This window comes from Syngnathus acus, chromosome 6 (assembly GCF_901709675.1).
Source record: "Syngnathus acus chromosome 6, fSynAcu1.2, whole genome shotgun sequence".
Taxonomy (NCBI): domain Eukaryota; kingdom Metazoa; phylum Chordata; class Actinopteri; order Syngnathiformes; family Syngnathidae; genus Syngnathus; species Syngnathus acus.
Window position 1 is genome coordinate 16,362,332 of NC_051092.1, and position 17,733 is coordinate 16,380,064.

The window sequence follows — 17,733 nt, forward strand, 5'->3', positions numbered from 1 at the left end:
TAACACTCCTCAGCCTCCCTAGTAAGGTCTATTCAGGGGTGCTGGAGAGGAGGGTCCGTCGGGAGGTCGAACCTCGGATTCAGGAGGAGCAGTGTGGCTTTTGTCCTGGCCGTGGAACAGTGGATCAGCTCTACACCCTCGGCAGGATCCTCGGGGGTGCATGGGAGTTAGCCCAACCAGTCCACATGTGTTTTGTGGACTTGGAGAAGGCGTTCGACCGTGTCCCTCGGGAGGTTCTGTGGAGGGTGCTTCGGGAGTACGTGGTGCCGAACCAACTGATAAGGGCAGTTCGGTCCCTGTGTCACCGATGCCAGAGTTTGGTCCGCATTTCTGGCAGTAAGTCGAATTCCTTCCCAGTGAGGGTTGGACTCCACCAAGGCTGCCCTTTGTCACCAATTCTGTTCATAATTTTTATGGACAGAATTTCTAGGCGCAGCCGAGGCGTTAAGGGGGTCCGGTTTGGGGACCTCAGCATCGCGTCTCTGCTTTTTGCAGACGACGTGGTGCTGTTGGCTTCTTCAGGCCGTGATCTCAAGCTCTCACTGGAGCGGTTCGCAGCCGAGTGTGAAGCGGTCGGAATGAGGGTCAGCACCTCCAAATCCAAGTCCTCGGTCGGAAAAGGGTGGAATGCCCTCTCCGAATCGGGAATGAGATCCTGCCCCAAGTGGAGGAGTTCAAGTATCTTGGGGTCTTGTTCACGAGTGAGGGGAGGATGGAGCACGAGATCGACAGGCGGATCGGTGCAGCGTCGGCAGTAATGCGGACTCTGTACCGGTCCATCGTGGGTAAAGAGAGAGCTGAGCCAAAAGGCAAAGCTCTCAATTTACCGGTCGATTTACGCTCCTACACTCACCTACGGTCATGAGCTATGGGTCGTGACCGAAAGAACGAGATCCCGGATACAAGCGGCCAAAATGAGTTTCCTCCGCAGGATGTCCGGGCTCTCCCTTAGAGATAGGGTGAGAAGCTCGGTCATCCGGGAGAGACTCGGAGTAGAGTCGCTACTTCTCCACGTTAAGAGGGGCCAGATGAGGTGGTTCGGTCATCTCATCAGGATGCCTCCTGGACGCCTCCCTGGGGAGGTGTTCCGGGCATGTCCCACCGGTAGGAGACCCCGGGGGCGACCCAGGACGCGCTGGAGAGACTATGTCTCTCGGCTGGCCTGGGAACGCCTTGGGACCCCCCGGGATAAGCTGGATATAGTGGCTGGGGAGATGGAAGTCTGGGAGTCCCTCCTAAAGCTGCTGCCCCCGCGACCCGACCCCGGATAAGTGGAAGAAGATGGATGGATGGATTTATATAAAAGTCTTGTACGGATATCCTCCCGCAGGGGCGCATCAGCGGGCCAGCATGCTGGAGCAGAGAGGAGCCTGACACGTTTACGCTTCATAAAAGGTTCATAAAAGTCTTGTGTGGCTATTGTAACAATATATTTACTCTTATTTATTTTCTTATTTATTTAAATAATGGTTCTGAAAGTCAGTTTGACTTTAAAATTTTTACAAAAATGTTTAAAAATACAAAAAAGTGTTTTAAAAAACTGTGTAAAGCTACAATGGAGGTTCATAAAAGTCTTGTGTGGATATTGTAACACAGTGGTGGCCAACCCGCGGCTCGCGAGCCGCATGCGGCTCTTTGGCTAGTTTCATGCGGCTCTTTTACGTTCATATCAACATTTGTGTTTATTTTTCGTGCGTATTTGCTTCGCTTGAGTTCAATACGGTATTTTGGTCAAACGCGCATGCGCGTGAGGTGAAATCCCGCAAAGGAGGAGGGACAAACAGAGCGATTGGTTTTGCCCGCTTTTTTTATGAATGGCGACTGTGACTACAGGGGCCCATTAGGTCCAGAAAAGCTGACAAGACGCTTGCCAAAATGGCAAGGAAAAAATGCACAGCTAAACGAATATATGACGATGAACACAGGACGTTTTTAACAGAGTTAAAGTTGTTTTTTGTTGAACGCTATGGCAAGCCATTCTGCCTGATATGTCGGACGTCATTGGCGCATTTAAAAGCTTCAAATGGTCAGCGCCACTTCAGCTCACTTCATGCCAATATCGATAAGGACTTTGCAAAAGGGACTGAATTTCGCAGGCACAAGTTTGGAGACTTTGAAAAGTCAGGCAGAAAAATAGGTACAGTTTTTCAAAAAAATTACGAAGCACTCAGAGACTGTCACACTTGCATTGTTTCAACTGGCTTGGAACATTGCACGGGCTAAAAAGCCATACAATGAAGTGGAGTTCGTTAAAATATGCCTCAGTGACGTTATTGAAATCTTGTCTCCTGAAAACGACGAACTCAAACGAATGGTCTGTCCCGCCACACATAGTAAGTGAAAAAACATGTTTTTGTTTGTGGAATTTGTTGAACTGAGAGTTTGTCTGTGTGAGACAATGCACACAATGTTCATTGTTGAAAATGTGGTCTTTGGTCTGTGGTTTTAGTACTGTAGTACGTGCGTGTTTGTGTGCGTGTGTGTGTGGGGGGGGTGTTCATGTGTGCTCATGTGTATGATGTGGCTCTTTGCGATGACAGTAAAAAATGTGGCTCTTAGTCTCTGACTGGTTGGCCTCCCCTGTTGTAACAATATATTTACTCTTATTTAGTTCTTTATTTTTTCATTTATTATAAATTAGAATGTTTCTGAAAGTCAGTTTGACTTTAAAATGTTAAATAAATTGTTCAAAAATACAAAAAAGAGTTTAAAAGTACAATTAAGTGTTTAAAAATACAAAAAAGGTTCATAAATCTTTTGTGGATAGTGTAACAATGTATTTTCTCTACATCGCGGATCTTCACCTGTTGCGGAAGGTCTTGGAACCAACTATCTGCAATAAACAAGGGATTACTGTATAAATTAAATTTAATATGCCATATAGACTTTAAAAATAGCGACCATCTCATCAGAATTTGAACTCTTGTTTACTAGGTGGTGATGCCTCTATCATCCCTACGAATGGAAGGCAGCACCGAGCTTGCACATCTGACACAACTATGAAGAATGATCCGCAGACAGTAGGAGGAGGCCTGAAAAGAAAAGGGGAACATATTCCACGGCAAAACTCCAAGCGGTCCTTTCTAGAGGAAAGTGACCCTGAAGAGACAAAACAGGAGGATATTCAAGAATCAAAGCTGCTTTCTTCCTTGTCTTCATCCTCATCTACAAGTGATGATGAGCCTTTACAGAGCACATCTGCCAAAACAGAACTTGGTAGTATCTCACATGCTTCAACTTCAGAACAGCTGATTATGAAAACCAGTGCTCATTCAACTGTTCGCCCTATGATCTTCGCCCTGTTGAAGTCAGAGGTTTATGATGTTCACAGAACAGGAGCCAAGTCTGTACTAGGTGGCCTTGCTGACCCTCTTCAACCAGGCATCAGATACCATAACACAGGATTACTGCGGGTTAAGCCTGGTCGAGGAGTGTCAACCCTGTCTCTTTCATGCAGTGATAAGCTAGCTCGCTGGGGAGTACTCGGCTTCCAGGGTGCACTTCTTTTCCATTACTTGGAGGAAGCACTCTACTTTAGCACTGTAGTGGTAGGAAAATGCCCCTTTAGCCACGAGGTCATGCAAAGAGCTTTGATCACAAGGTGAGGCTTACTGCATGATAAAAATACCTGTCATTGTAGTTATTTTCATAACAGCTTACAATAGACTCAATAGTTACCATGATTTATTTTTTATCATACGTAGTAGACATGATGGACTATTCTGTGCAATTTTTTAAGCACGCTTCACCTGTTCAAATACTGGTTTCAGTGTCGAATTTATCTTTTATTTATTGATATTGATGTTTCTGTTCACAGTAATGTTCACGATGTATACAGTCTTGATAGTGTTGAGAGCTCTTGTTCTGCATTTTTCCTGTTCTATTCAGATGCTCCCATATATCAGATCTCCCTGCTGGTTTCTCACTGTCTCAACCAGTTTTTCTCCAGTCAAATTTGGAGTTTCCCTTCAGCCGTCCCCAGACCGAGCTCCGACACAAGGCTGGACAAGGATGCATCACACCCTGTGGGGCAGGTAGCGTAATCAAGGAATCATATGAGGTGTGTTTGAAAGGTTCCTAGAGTTGTACAGTGATCCCTCGCCACTTCGCGCATCACTTTTCGCGAATGCGCTACTTCGCGGGCTTTTAAGTGACGAGAAAACAATGTTTAAATACACGCTGATAGCGCGGGCGTGCCTGCCTCTGAGCAATGTGCGTTACTGCAGACAAGCGCGGGAAGAGTGGCAGCCAGCCTGTCACGAACAAGGCAGGACCATGTCCAACACGGACTGTTTATTTAGGAAATGCAAAAAGAGGAAAAGGGGAAAAGGGAGGCTAGAATGGCAGCAGAGCGGACTGATGAGCCGGTCAGCGAGCCTGCGTCATGGGTTGTGGTGGTATCTCTTTACACATCGGATTAGGCAAAAAGGAATCAGGTGGAAGGCATGCGTCTGTCAAGGCAGACAGACAACCAGCCAGGCAGGAAAAGGGGAAAATGGAGGCTCGAATGCCAGTAGAGTGGGTGCACAAGGCAACTGATGAGTCAGCAAGCTCACATCGTGCGTTGTGGTGGCATCTCGTTACACAGCGGATCAGGCAAACCGCGTGTCAAAGCAGACGAAATGGCGTGAACTGACTGACCCGCGACGAACGGCACCTATACTCTAATCAGCAGGTAACACTGAACAGGTATCGCGCAGTTACGTATTGGAGATGTCCGTCCCCGAGGTCTAGCGCTGAGGCCGTCAGCCGGCTAGCACGGCGAGAGCGGAGATGTGACACAGCCACACACAAAGAAAAACGCACGGCCGTGCAGAAAGGTTCAGAAAAAAGCACCTAGGATAAAAGCACTGCCGTCCAAGATTCGGGACAATAGTGCTTTTTTTCCTACGTGTGCCGGACAGCGGCAATGAGTCCTGATTGCGCGGGGCGTGCCTCAGCAATGTGCTGAGTGTGATTCCTCTGTAGTTGAAACACACCCTACGGTCCCCCTTCTTAAAAAGGGGGACCACTGTCAGTCCAGAGGTACTGTCCCCGATTTCCACGCGATGTTGTAGAGGTGTGTCAACAAGGATAGCTCCACAACATCCAGAACCATTAGGCACTCCACCCTTGGAGCCTTGCCCACCTCAGAGCCCCCAGGGTCTGCTTCCTTAAAGCATGTCGTTGGAACTGTTCAACTCTTCAAAGTACTCTTCCCACCGATTTACAAAGTCCCAAGTCCAGGTCAGCAGCACCCCATCTCCACTATTCAGTGTTAATGGTGCACTGCTTCCTCCTCCTGATACGCCGGATAGTGGACCAGAATTTCCTCAAAGCTGTCCGGAAGTCATTTTCCATGGCCTCACTGAACCCTTCCCATGCCCGAGTTTTTGCCTCAACAGAAGTTGCATTCCACTTGGACATCAAGTACCCCTCGGCTGCCTCCGGAGTCCCACAGGCCAAAAAGGCCCCTTAGGACGCTTTCTTCAGCTGGACAGCATCCCTTACCACCGGTGTCCACCAGCGGGTTCGGGGGTTGCCACCATGACAGGCACCTACAACCTTACAGCTACAGCTCCGATCGTCCGACTCAACAATGAAGGCACGGAAAATGGTCCACTCAGACTCTATGTCCCCCGCCTCCCCCAGAAGTAACACTCTCCAGCACTTCTTCTGAGGACTCCAAAAAGTGTGGGCACTTTGAACTGCTGTTTGGTGCATAAACATAAATAACAGTCAAGACCTGTCCACCCACCTGGAGGCGGAGGGAGGCTACCTTCTTGTTCACCGGGGTGAACCCCAATGTACAGGTGCCTAGCCGTGGAGCAATAAGTATGCCCACACCTGCCAAACCTGCTCAGCGCCTCTCACCGAGGGCAACTCCAGAGGGGGAAAAGAGTTTAACCTTTCTCAAGAGGACTGGTACCAGAACCCACGCTGTGTGTGGAGGCAAGTCTGACTATGTCTTGTTGGAACTTTTTTGTCTCGCACACCAGCTTGGGCCATAGAGGTGACATTCCACATCCCTAGAGCCAGCTTTTGTAGCCGGGTATCGGACAGCTAAGGCCCCCGCCTTTGGCCGCCGCCCAGCTCACTGTGCACCTGACCCCTTTGGCCCCTCCTACAGGTGGTGAGCTCATGGGAAGGATGATCTACGATGCCTTTTTGTGCTATGCCCAGCCGGGCCCCATGGGTGAAGGCCCGGCCAGCAGATGCTCGCCTTTGAGCCCCACCTCCAGGCCTGACTCCAGAGGGGGCAAGGGAAAACTGAGTCCAATTTTCTCTATCGTTATAAGGGATCTGAGTTCTTAACCTATGAATGACAGTATCTCATACAAAGAAAAGTCTGCTTGTGTGTGTGTGTGTGTGTGTGTGTGTGTGTGTGTGTGTGTGTGTGTGTGTGTGTGTGTGTGTGTGTGTGTGTGTGTGTGCGCGTGTGTGTGTGTGTGTGTGTGTGCGTGTGCGTGTGCGTGTGCGTGTGCGTGTGCGTGTGCGTGTGCGCGTGCGCGTGCGCGCGTGCGTGTATGTTAGTTGGTTAGTTGAGCACATATGGCAAACTCCACTCCATGCCTTCCATTACTTTTACTTTAAGAAAACACAATATTTACACTTGAAGATGTATTGATTACTCCTGAAGTTACATTTGTAGTAGTTCATTGTGTTATCTGTTGATCTACACTTAATGGCACTGTTGAGTCAAAAATGTTTTACAAATTATCGTGTTGACCAATTTTCATGGAAAAATATTAACAAAAAACTACTAATTAGTATTAGTTATTTGTCAGTACAGTTGCTCTAAAACTGGCAGTTCAAAAACTATGTAAAGTCATGCTATGATGAACATTTTTGTATATTATCAAAAGTCAGAATTTTGATATTGTGATGACACTACTTGTCCAACAGTGCTGCAAATAAGATCACTCAAATGAAACAGAAACAGGTGTTTTGACTGCCTTTGATAATCCAAGCACATTCATAATCATAAGCAAACGTGTAAATATGATTCATTGTTTATGCATTTCAGCTGTCAGTTGGTGTAAAGTGCCTGTGCAGCCACTTGATGTCACTGTTAACGGCTTCAAACAAGGAGTTGTCAAGAAGGCACTGGGTACAGCTAAAGCTAGGTAGTCATACAGTACTCTCATACAAGAAAAATAAAATAATTTTAATTTTTGTCCCCATTTGTTTCTCGTTCTCTCTCTCTCTCTCTCTCTCTCTCTCTCTCTCTCTCTCTCTCTCTCTCGTTCACTCGCACACGAGGTCTGCCCTGTGTAAACTTGAACTTTTCCATTCATTCCTGTCGCTGGTGAGGTCCACTGACGCTTCGGCACTTCCTGACTCTCTCAGGTACTAGATACTCTTTATATGATATAGATATATGTGTGTGTGTGTGTGTGTGTGTGTGTGTGCGTGTGTGTGTGCGTGTGCGTGTGCGTGTGCGCGTGCGCGCGTGCGTGCGTGCGTGCGCGCGCGCGCATATATACAGGACTATCTCAGAAAATTTGAATATTGTGATAAAGTTCTTTATTTTCTGTAATGCAATTAAAAAAAACAAATATGTCATATGTCATACCCCCTCCGTGAGTCATCACCTTACCGTGGTGGAGGGGTTTGCGTGTCCCAATGATCCTAGGAGCCATGTTGTCTGGGGCAAAACATATATGGACTCAGATTTCCCTCACCCAGACGCGGGTCACCTGGGCCCCTCTCTGGAGCCAGGCCTGGAGGTGGGGCTCGAAGGCGAGCGTCTGGTGGCCGGGCCTTTGCCCATGGGGCCCGGCCGGGCACAGCCCAAAAAGGAAACGTTGGTCCCCCTTTCCATGGGCTCACCACCTGTGGGAGGGGCCAAAGGGGTCGGGTGCATTGTGAGCTGGGCGGCGGCCAAAGGCAGGACCTTGGCGGTCCGATCTCCGGCTGCAGAAGCCTGCTCTTGGGACATGGAATGTCACCTCTCTGGCTGGAAAGGAGCCCGAACTGGTGTGCGAGGCAGAAAAGTTCAGACTAGACATAGTCGGACTTGCCTCCACACACAGTTTGGGTTCCGGTACTAGCCCTCTCGAGAGGGGCTGGACTCTCTTCCACTCTGGAGTTGCCCACGGTGAGAGGCGTCGAGCAGGTGTGGGTATACTTATTGCCCCCCGGCTGGGCGCCTGCACATTGGGGTTCACCCCAGTGACCGAGAGGGTAGCCTCCCTCCGCCTTCGGGTGGGGGGACGGGTCCTGACTGTTGTTTGTGTCTATGCACCAAACGGCAGCTCAGAGTACGCACCCTTCTTGGAGTCCCTGGAGGAAGTGCTGGAGGGCGCTCCTTCTGGGGACTCCATTGTTCTACTGGGTGACTTCAATGCTCACATGGGCAATAACAGTGAGACCTGGAAGGGCGTGATTGGGAGGAATGGCCCCCCCCCCGATCTAAACCCGACACCGATTGTCAATATTGATCACCATGTTCAAGCATAAGGGTGTCCATGTGTGCACTTGACACCAGGACACCCTAGGCCGCAGTTCAATGATCGACTTTGTAGTCGTGTTATCGGATTTGCGGCCGCATGTTTTGGACGCTCGGACGAAGAGAGGGGTGGAGCTGTCAACTGATCACTACCTGGTGGTGGGTTGGCTCCGATGGTGGGGCAAGATGCCGGTCCGACCTGGCAGGCCCAAACGTACTGTGAGGGTTTGCTGGGAATGTCTGGCAGAATCCCCTGTCAGGAAGAGCTTCAACTCCCACCTCTGGCAGAGCTTTTCCCACGTCCCAGAGGAGGCGGGGGACATTGAGTCCGAATTTTTTAATCATTTATCTAGCCAAATTATGTCAAATGTAGCTGAGAGTCCCAAAATAGACATACAGATGCAAATACAGTGCCTTGCGAAAGTATTCCCCCCCCTTGAACCTTTAAACATTTCGCGACATTTCAGGCTTCAAACATAAAGATATAAAAGTTTAATTTTTTGTCAAGAATCAACAACAAGTGGGACACAATCGTGAAGTGGAACGAAATTTATTGGATAATTTAAACTTTTTTAACAAATAAAAAACTGAAAAGTGGGGCGTGCAATATTATTCGGCCCCCTTTACTTTCAGTGCAGCAAACTCACTCCAGAAGTTCAGTGAGGATCTTTGAATGATCCAATGTTGTCCTAAATGACTGATGATGATAAATAGAATGCACCTGTGTGTAATCAAGTCTCCGTATAAATGCACATGCTCTTTGATAGTCTCAGGGTTCTGTTTAAAGCGCAGAGAGAACCATGAAGACAAAGGAACACACCAGGCAGGTCCGAGATACTGTTGTGGAGAAGTTTAAAGCCGGATTTGGATACAAAAAGATTTCCCAAGCTTTAAACATCTCAAGGAGCACTGTGCAAGCAATTATATTGAAATGGAAGGCGTATCAGACCACTGCAAATCTACCAAGACCCGGCCGTCCCTCCAAACTTTCATCTCAAACAAGGAGAAGACTGATCAGAGATGCAGCCAAGACGCCCATGATCACTCTGGATGAACTGCAGATAACTACAGCTGAGGTGGGAGAGTCTGTCCATAGGACAACAATCAGTCGTGCACTGCACAAATCTGGCCTTTATGGAAGAGTGGCAAGAAGAAAGCCATTTCTCAAAGATATCCATAAAAAGTCTCGTTTAAGGTTTGCCACAAGCCACTTGGGAGACACACCAAGCATGTGGAAGAAGGTGCTCTGGTCAGATGAAACCAAAATCGAACTTTTTGGCCACAATGCAAAACGATATGTTTGGCGTAAAAGCAACACAGCTCATCACCCTGAACACACCATCCCCACTGTCAAACATGGTGGTGGCAGCATCATGGTTTGGGCCTGCTTTCCTTCAGCAGGGACAGGGAAGATGGCTAAAATTGATGGGAAGATGGATGGAGCCAAATACAGGACCATTCTGGAAGAAAACCTGTTGGAGTCTGCAAAAGACCTGAGACTGGGACGGAGATTTATCTTCCAACAGGACAATGATCCAAAACATAAAGCCAAATCTACAATGGAATGGTTCACAAATAGACGTATCCAGGTGTTAGAATGGCCAAGTCAAAGTTCAGACCTGAATCCAATCGAGAATCTGTGGAAAGAGCTGAAGACTGCTGTTCACAAACGCTCTCCATCCAACCTCACTGAGCTCGAGCTGTTTTGCAAGGAAGAATGGGCAAGAATTCCAGTCTCTCGATGTGCAAAACTGATAGAGACATACCCCAAGCGACTTGCAGCTGTAATTGCAGCAAAAGGTGGCGCTACAAAGTATTAGCGCAAGGGGGCCGAATAATATTGCACGCCCCACTTTTCAGTTTTTTATTTGTTAAAAAAGTTTAAATTATCCAATAAATTTTTTTCCACTTCACGATTGTGTCCCACTTGTTGTTGATTCTTGACAAAAAATTAAACTTTTATATCTTTATGTTTGAAGCCTGAAATGTCGCGAAATGTTGAAAGGTTCAAGGGGGCCGAATACTTTCGCAAGGCACTGTATATAGTCTGTATAGGTCTATCCTCCTTTGGTGCAAAATAAAATAATATTCCACCAAACCAGTGGTTCCCTTCTTGGTTATAATGGTGGTCCCTTGGACAAAACCAGTTGAAAACCCCTGCTCTATGCAACGCCGATTATCACCACTTTTAGGACTGATAGCAGTATTCTCGCCTGACATTTAATGATTTCTCAGTCAAATAGCTGGATGTTTTAAATTGCACAGCTTTAACAGAGGTCAGTACCCTATTAAATATTGTTCAATTGTTTTCTTTCATAAAATAAACTAATCCAAATACAGAGAGGTGAATGAGAATGATATGATTGTATGTCTGCAGGAGAACAGATCTACACACTTACTTGGACTACAAGGAGGCATCTGACACCTACCAACAAGCTTGGCAACTACTTCGCAAGCAGGCTTTCCCTATTTGGCCACGCAGTAACAGAGACCTCCTGCTCTTCAAATGAAACCCAAAATAATTCCATTAATGTTTTTGGGGAAACAAACTTATCTTAGATTTGAGTTTGGGATTGTGTTCATTTTCCCCTCTGAACAATGTTTATTTTCCTTGCTAATATCATATACACAGCTGGATCCACTGGAGTGTCATAAAAAAGTCATTACCCTACTACAGTAATCCTCGTTTATCGCGGATAATTGGTTCCAAAAACCACCCGCGATAAGTGAAATCCGCAAAGTATGGTCACCAACAAGAAGTACTGGTCAGGCTAACGAGTTAGCGAAAACGGACTTCTAAAGGAATGTAAACGAACATTTGGAGCAATACTACATTGTCCTAAAGGTTAGATACGTTTCCTCAATTTTGAAGTTTTGTTTTGACTTTTAAATGTTTTTTTAATTTGGAAAAAAAATCCGCGATGTAGTGAAGCCGCGATAAACGAAACGCGAAGTAGCGAGGGATCACTGTATATAACTCCCTTCTAATCAGAAGAAAGGTTACACCACCATAATAGGCTGGTGACTTCAAATCATTTGCAAAAATCCTCTTCGGTATGAGAGTAACTTAGGGTCAAACAAATAAATGTATCCTGATACCGTGAGATCACAATTTGTATTAGAAATAGGAGGGTTTGAAAAGTGCCATCAATTCACCAAAAAGAGCCCATTTCTATGTTTCTGTTCTCACCTAAATGATGAATGTTTTGTTAAAAATATATATTTGGGGGTCAAGGAATCATTTTGATATTTTATCCTACAGATCATTTGGTGATATCCTACATATCATTTATTCTACATATAAGAAAAATGTCAATTTTTTTTATTTTATGTCAATATTAATTTTGGATATTTCAATGATATTGCTATTAATTGCTATTTACTGTTTTCAATCAGAATCAGCTTTATTGACCAAGTTTGTGCTTGCCAAACAGGGAATTTGACTCTGGTTGATCTCAGCCTCTGTACAACATTTAAGTGACTGACAACGTTCAGGTAACTAACAACATTTAAGTGGCAAGAGCAGGATGTTATTGCACAGTGATGTCTCTGAGTCTCTATGAGTGGTGTGAGTTCATCAGAGCGACAGCCTGGGAGAAGAAGCTGTGTCTGTGTCTGCTGGTTTTGGCGTACAGCACTCTGTAACGCCGTCCGGAGGGGAGTAGTTTGAACAGACTGACCTGGGTGAGAAGGGTCTGGAGAGATGTTACTTGCACGTTTTCTGGTCCTGGACAGGTACAAGTCTTGGACAGATGGGAGGTTGGTCCCGATTATCTTTTCCGTAGAACTGCAGTCTGTGCTTGTCTTGTTTGGTGGGCGATCCAAACCTGAAGGTGATGGAGGTGCAGAGGATAGACTGGATGATGGCAGTGTAAAACGTCTTCAGCAGCTCCTGTGGCAGATTGAACTTCCTGAGCTGTCTCAGAAAGCACAACCTCTGCTGGGCCTTCTTCCGGACAGAGTATATGTGGGCGGCCCATTTCAGGTCCCGGGAGATTGTGGATCCCAGGAACTTGAAGGTGTCTGTGGTGGGAATATCATTACTGAGTATGGTGAGGGGTGGAAGTGGCGAAGGGTCCCTCCTGAAGTCCACTGTCATCTCCACGGTTTTGAGCGGGTTCAGCTCCAGGTGGTTTTAGCTGCACCAGTGGACCAGCTACTCCACCTCCTGTCTGTACGCTGTCATGTCACCGTCCCGGATCAGTCCGATGAGAGTGGTGTCGTCCGCATACTTCAGGAGCTTCACAGAAGAGTCGCCTGAGGAGAAATCGTTGGTGTAGAGCAGAAGTGGGCAATTCCGGTCCTCGAGGGCCAGTGCCCTGCATGTTTTCTATGTCACCCTGTTGCAACACACCTGATTCAAATGGTCATATAATTAGCAAGGTCTGCAGAAGCTGGATAACAATCCTGATCATTTGAATCAGGTGTGTTGCAGCAAGGAGACCTAAAAACATGCAGGACACCGGCCCTCGAGGACTGGAATTACCCACCCCTGGTGTAGAGAGAGAAGAGCAGTAGGGAGAGTACACACCCCTGAGTGTGATGGTGATCTGGCACAAAAGGTGTAACAGATGCGCCATGCGTGGTGATGTGACAAAATCCAAAGGAAAACAAGTGTCGGGTTGAGTCCCAGACAATTTGTCAAGTAGAAATACCAAATTTAACCACTACAGTTCACCAGACCTGAGTTCAACATGAACAATTTAGTTACACATAGTCTCACAAATTTACTCTTCAAATATATTCTGCTTGCTTACAATCGGCCATCATGCATTACTGATGATCATATACTCTGTAACTGCTTCACATATGATTTTGAAATGTTTTGTAAACCCATGACCATAAATTCACGTTATGGATAATGTGTCAGGACTCGTCACTGTTGGTGCGTAAAAAGGCGGTGACATGTATGGTTATTGTAAAACGGTAATGCAGTGTAAACTCTAGGTAACCAGTCTGAATTATGGGTGATTTATGTATTAAACAGTCTAAGTTAAAGCCTCTGATTGCGACTCACTTTAAGGTAACTAGGACAGAGGTCAACAGACACATGGTGATGAATTTTCATAGCCTCGTAGTGGAATTTTACCAGTATCACGTAAGGAACTATAACTCTGTCCGCGTGACTACCAAAGAAAGAGTGGGCAATTCTTGGAAATGTCATCACTAATTTCCAAGGAACTCACCAATTCTGCTATAAAAGCAGGCTCAAAGAGCGCTAGTCGTTCTCCTTTTCTCCAGCGAGTGCGCAGTGAGGATGTGTTGACCGAAGACAATTTTTTGCCTTCTTCGACCTTTGTCTAAGATGCCAGGTCAATTGGAAGATTCTAATGGACATACTCAAATAATTTTGACTAAAGACAGACAAAAAAAAGAACACTCTTGTAACATAGATCAACTTGATCACTCAACTATCCACCTAAAACACTTCAGTATTTTTACGTTTCCTTTTTTTGAAAACCTGAAATTGCAATCCTAACAGGATGTTGTCAGATTTTTGAGTAAAGGACATATTAGGGAGTTCAATTGGAAACAGTTTTTCCTGTGCCTAGCCACTTTGGAACGGAATGTTCTGCTTTATAGTAAGTGAGTAGAACAGTTTCAGTTGCATGCCATCTTGTAGTGGCCATCATAGTATTGTTGGGTTTTTGTATTTCAAGTACGTATTGGTTTACTATTGGCTGGCATTGTAATCTTCATGAGAGGATTTATCTCAGCTGGCATTGTAATACTACAAGTTTATATAGTTATTTCCCATTCAATCACTCTTGTTATCATTATTAAAGTATTTTCCCGCATCTAAACCTCTTTTTTTATATTATTTCTTCCCAAAAATTATTTCGGTGAATGAACAGCTAAACAGTTATACTGGTCCTGCCATCCGTCTACTTAGAAAATAAAATGAGTCCAGGCAATACTGACCAGGAAAGCTAAAACGTTTTTGAGTAAGAAGTTACGTTTATTTATTTTGTCATTAATCAGAGAAACGTCTCAAAGGGCTTCACATGCCCACAGTTGAGAATTATTCTCAACATCCCCTAATCTTAACTCCCAGGAGGGCAAGAAAAAACTCCAAAACAAAATCCCTATTGTGGAAAAAAGTGTAATCGGTCGATCAGGGTTCGTATCTATCAAAGGATTTTTAAACGAAATGCGAGTAAGATTGTGTTCTCTAGGCCTGACATCACCTCTCAAATGTTTATTAGCGCGGTGGGACGATACAACCGTGGGAATTTGATAGTAAATATTTGTTACACATGTAATATTATCTGAAACAGGCACCGTTTCATCAGCGATACCGGTCGGGGTGGAGTGGTTGGATTTGTCTACTACCTCAGTAGAAAGTGTGTTCACGTGTACTGTAGTACTATTCAAACTGTGACACTCTAATCTACACAAGGAGCTATGCGCATGCTGGAAGTCTAGCCTAGCGCTAGTTAACTTTAACTTAACAGACTCCAAACCCATCCTAACAGGTGGTCTAATCACCTGTGCCCCGGCCTGCTCTAAAGTGACCTGCCATGAGTGGCTCAAACAGTAATCTATATTCCTAGAAAGAGTGAAGGCGCCTTCACGGTTAGGATGAAGGCCGTCCTTCCTCAGCAGGTTGGGGCGGCCCCAGAAGGAGGACCAGTTATCTATAAAATACAGTCCCTGCTTTCTACAGAACCCAGCCATCCATCGATTAAGGGAGACTAATCTACTAAACTTCTCATCAATGCCTCTCCCAGGCAGGGGGCCAGAGAAAAATACTCGATGCCGACTCATCTTTCTGGCGAGATCACAAGTCCTCGCGATGTTTTTCTTTGTGATATCTGATTGCCTCATCCTAACATCATTGGCGCCGACGTGTATCACTATGTCCGAGTAGCTAGTGTTGTTGGAACTACGCTGTTGACTAGGTCTATTGCGAGTCCGCTCCCTAAGATTAGCTTCTATGTCGGGTGCTCTGCCCCAGGAATACACATTACCGTGGCTGGATTTTTAAGCGTAATATTTCAGGCAATGGAGTCACCTATGACCAAAGTGCGAGGGCCAGTAGACCGAAATGACTTTGGACGGCTATGCGTCTTACTTGGCTCATCGCGATTAGCAAGCCGCTTGGGGCTAATGCTAACTGGGCTAGCGGGCTGACTACAGTCCGCCAAATCTACTGTTATCGCACTATTCTGCTCTAGCTGGCGGACACATCCCTCTAGCAGGGACAACCTCTCTAAGAGAAGGGTGCAGTTGGTGCACGAAGCCGTACAAACCTCTTGATCCACAGCCATACTTTGTGTCCGATGATCGACGGTAGGCAAACCGCCACGAAGCCTCCGCTGAGAGCCGAACAGTGACGTGGTCGAAAAAATATTACTGTCACCTCCCCAGCTTGAACCAGCCAATCTTCCAGCCAAAACATACCGTATTTTTCGGACTAAAAGTCGCTCCGGAATATAGGTCGCATTAGCTATAAAATGTACAATAACGTGAAAAAAAACATGTATAAGTCGCTCCGGAGTATAAGTCGCATTTTGGGGGAAATTTATTAGACAAAATTCAACACCAAGAACAGACGTTGAACGAGCAACAACAGGCTAAACGATAGGTATGCTAACGTGACATAAACACAAACGAAGAGCTGAGAACGGGCCTGACGTAACATTCAGAGTTATTAAAAAAAACTATTACATAAATAACACGTTTATAAAACCATCTGTGTCACTCCATCATCATCATCATCATCGGTTTAAAGTCCGTTTTCCAGGCGCCGCTGGGTTGGACTGGATTCTCAATATGGCTTTCTTCCACCGATCGATCATCCTTTATGTCAACAATGCAGGCCGGGTGCGCGCCTCTGACGGCGGTTGCACTTCAAAATATTCCACAGGCCCATACAACGATATATTTAATTTATATATCAAATAACTATTATATAAGCAATAATATCAAACCATCTGTGTCATTCCAAATCATTAAATCCATCGATCAAATTCCTCATCCTTTGTCAACACCGGCGTGCGTGCGCCCTGACGTCAGCCTCATCGTTATTTCACAGATCTAGTATATAACTATATTATAGCGTTAACAAAGTACAAGGAAAGACGTGGGTTTGGTAAACGGCTCTTTATTTAACAAAACAAGAGTTCAACGAGCCAACAACTACTGAACTGTAATGATTAAAACATATACAAGTTGCTATACGAAATAAAATATATCAAATAACTATAACATAAATAGTTCACCGCCACACGGCCCCAAGCATCGGCGTGGACTTCCAGGCGTGTGGCGGCGTGGACTTCCATCCCCGGAGGTGGCACTTCCAGCCATGGAGGTGGAAGAGAGCTCCATAGAATAGGACCGGGCATGCGTAAAAGCCATGTCCGAGCCCCATCCACCGTCCCCGGACAGCCACCCGGCCGAGCGCCGGCCCCCGACTTCCATCCACGGAGGTGAAAGAGAGCTCCGTAGAGTAGGACCGGGCGTGCGTAAAAGCCATGTCCGAGCCCCATCCACCGTCCCCGGACAGCCACCTGGCCGAGCGCCGGCCCCCGACTTCAATCCACAGAGGTGAAAGAGAGCGCCGTAGAGTAGGACCGGGCGTGCGTAAAAGCCATAATAGTTTTTCAAACCTTCTGTGTCACTCCAAATCATTAGATCCTTCAAACTCTTCGTCCTCCGTGTCACTTACAAACAAATGATGCCGGTAGTACGTGGGGCCCTTCGTCATCTTCGTCATCCCGTGATCGAATCTTTGTCCTTTATGTAAACAACCGCCGCGCCGCGCCGCGCCGCTGACTTCACTTGAAATTCAAATTACAGTAATCCCTTGCTACATCTCGGTTCGTTTATCGCAGTTTCACTTTTTTATTTTTTTATTTTGAAGATTTGTGAAAAAATTCACATATAAGTCGCTCCTCAGTATAAGTCGCCCCCCCACCCAAACTATGAAAAAACTGCGACTTATAGTCCGAAAAATACGGTATATGTCGCACCGGAGTTTAAGTCGCATTTTGGGGGAAATTTATTCGACAAAATCCAACACCAAGTACAGACATGTACCAGCAAAAACACAACTCATTTTATTCGCGGGCCGCATTGTAGTCATAGCTTCTTTCGGAGGTTCATTATGACTGTCAACCCAAATAAATGTATGAGCACCTCATATTATATACAGTAAAAGCTACAAAACAAACTGACAAATAACTCATTTTCAAATCAGACGAGTAAAAACTGGTCAAATATTTCAAGAAAAGATATTAAAAGTGAAGACAATTTGCAATTCCAGTAATGACACACGAATTTGATGCACAATTTGTCTA

At 45.8% G+C, this 17,733-nt stretch overlaps 2 protein-coding genes across 15 annotated transcripts in view; both read left to right on the top strand.

The window, feature by feature from the left end:
* adat1 (adenosine deaminase tRNA specific 1) overlaps positions 1 to 11,215 on the top strand; it is a 525,603-nt gene extending 514,388 nt beyond the window's left edge. For 7 of the 14 annotated variants that reach the window (XM_037253627.1, XM_037253621.1, XM_037253625.1 and 4 more), the window contains 5 exons: positions 2,935 to 3,601; positions 3,889 to 4,034; positions 7,007 to 7,106; positions 7,243 to 7,329; positions 10,809 to 11,215. In XM_037253627.1, coding sequence (XP_037109522.1) covers positions 2,935 to 3,601; positions 3,889 to 4,034; positions 7,007 to 7,106; positions 7,243 to 7,329; positions 10,809 to 10,941 — 1,133 coding nt within the window. In that variant the 3' untranslated portion in view covers positions 10,942 to 11,215. Of the gene's footprint in view, positions 1 to 2,934; positions 3,602 to 3,888; positions 4,061 to 7,006; positions 7,107 to 7,242; positions 7,330 to 10,808 lie in introns of all 14 variants that reach the window. The other 7 variants (XR_005098161.1, XM_037253622.1, XM_037253623.1 and 4 more) reach the window with 7 other exon arrangements.
* The window catches only part of exoc3l1 (exocyst complex component 3-like 1), a 490,744-nt gene that overhangs the window by 293,002 nt on the left and 180,009 nt on the right, over positions 1 to 17,733 (top strand). The gene's annotated exons all lie outside the window — the stretch shown is intronic.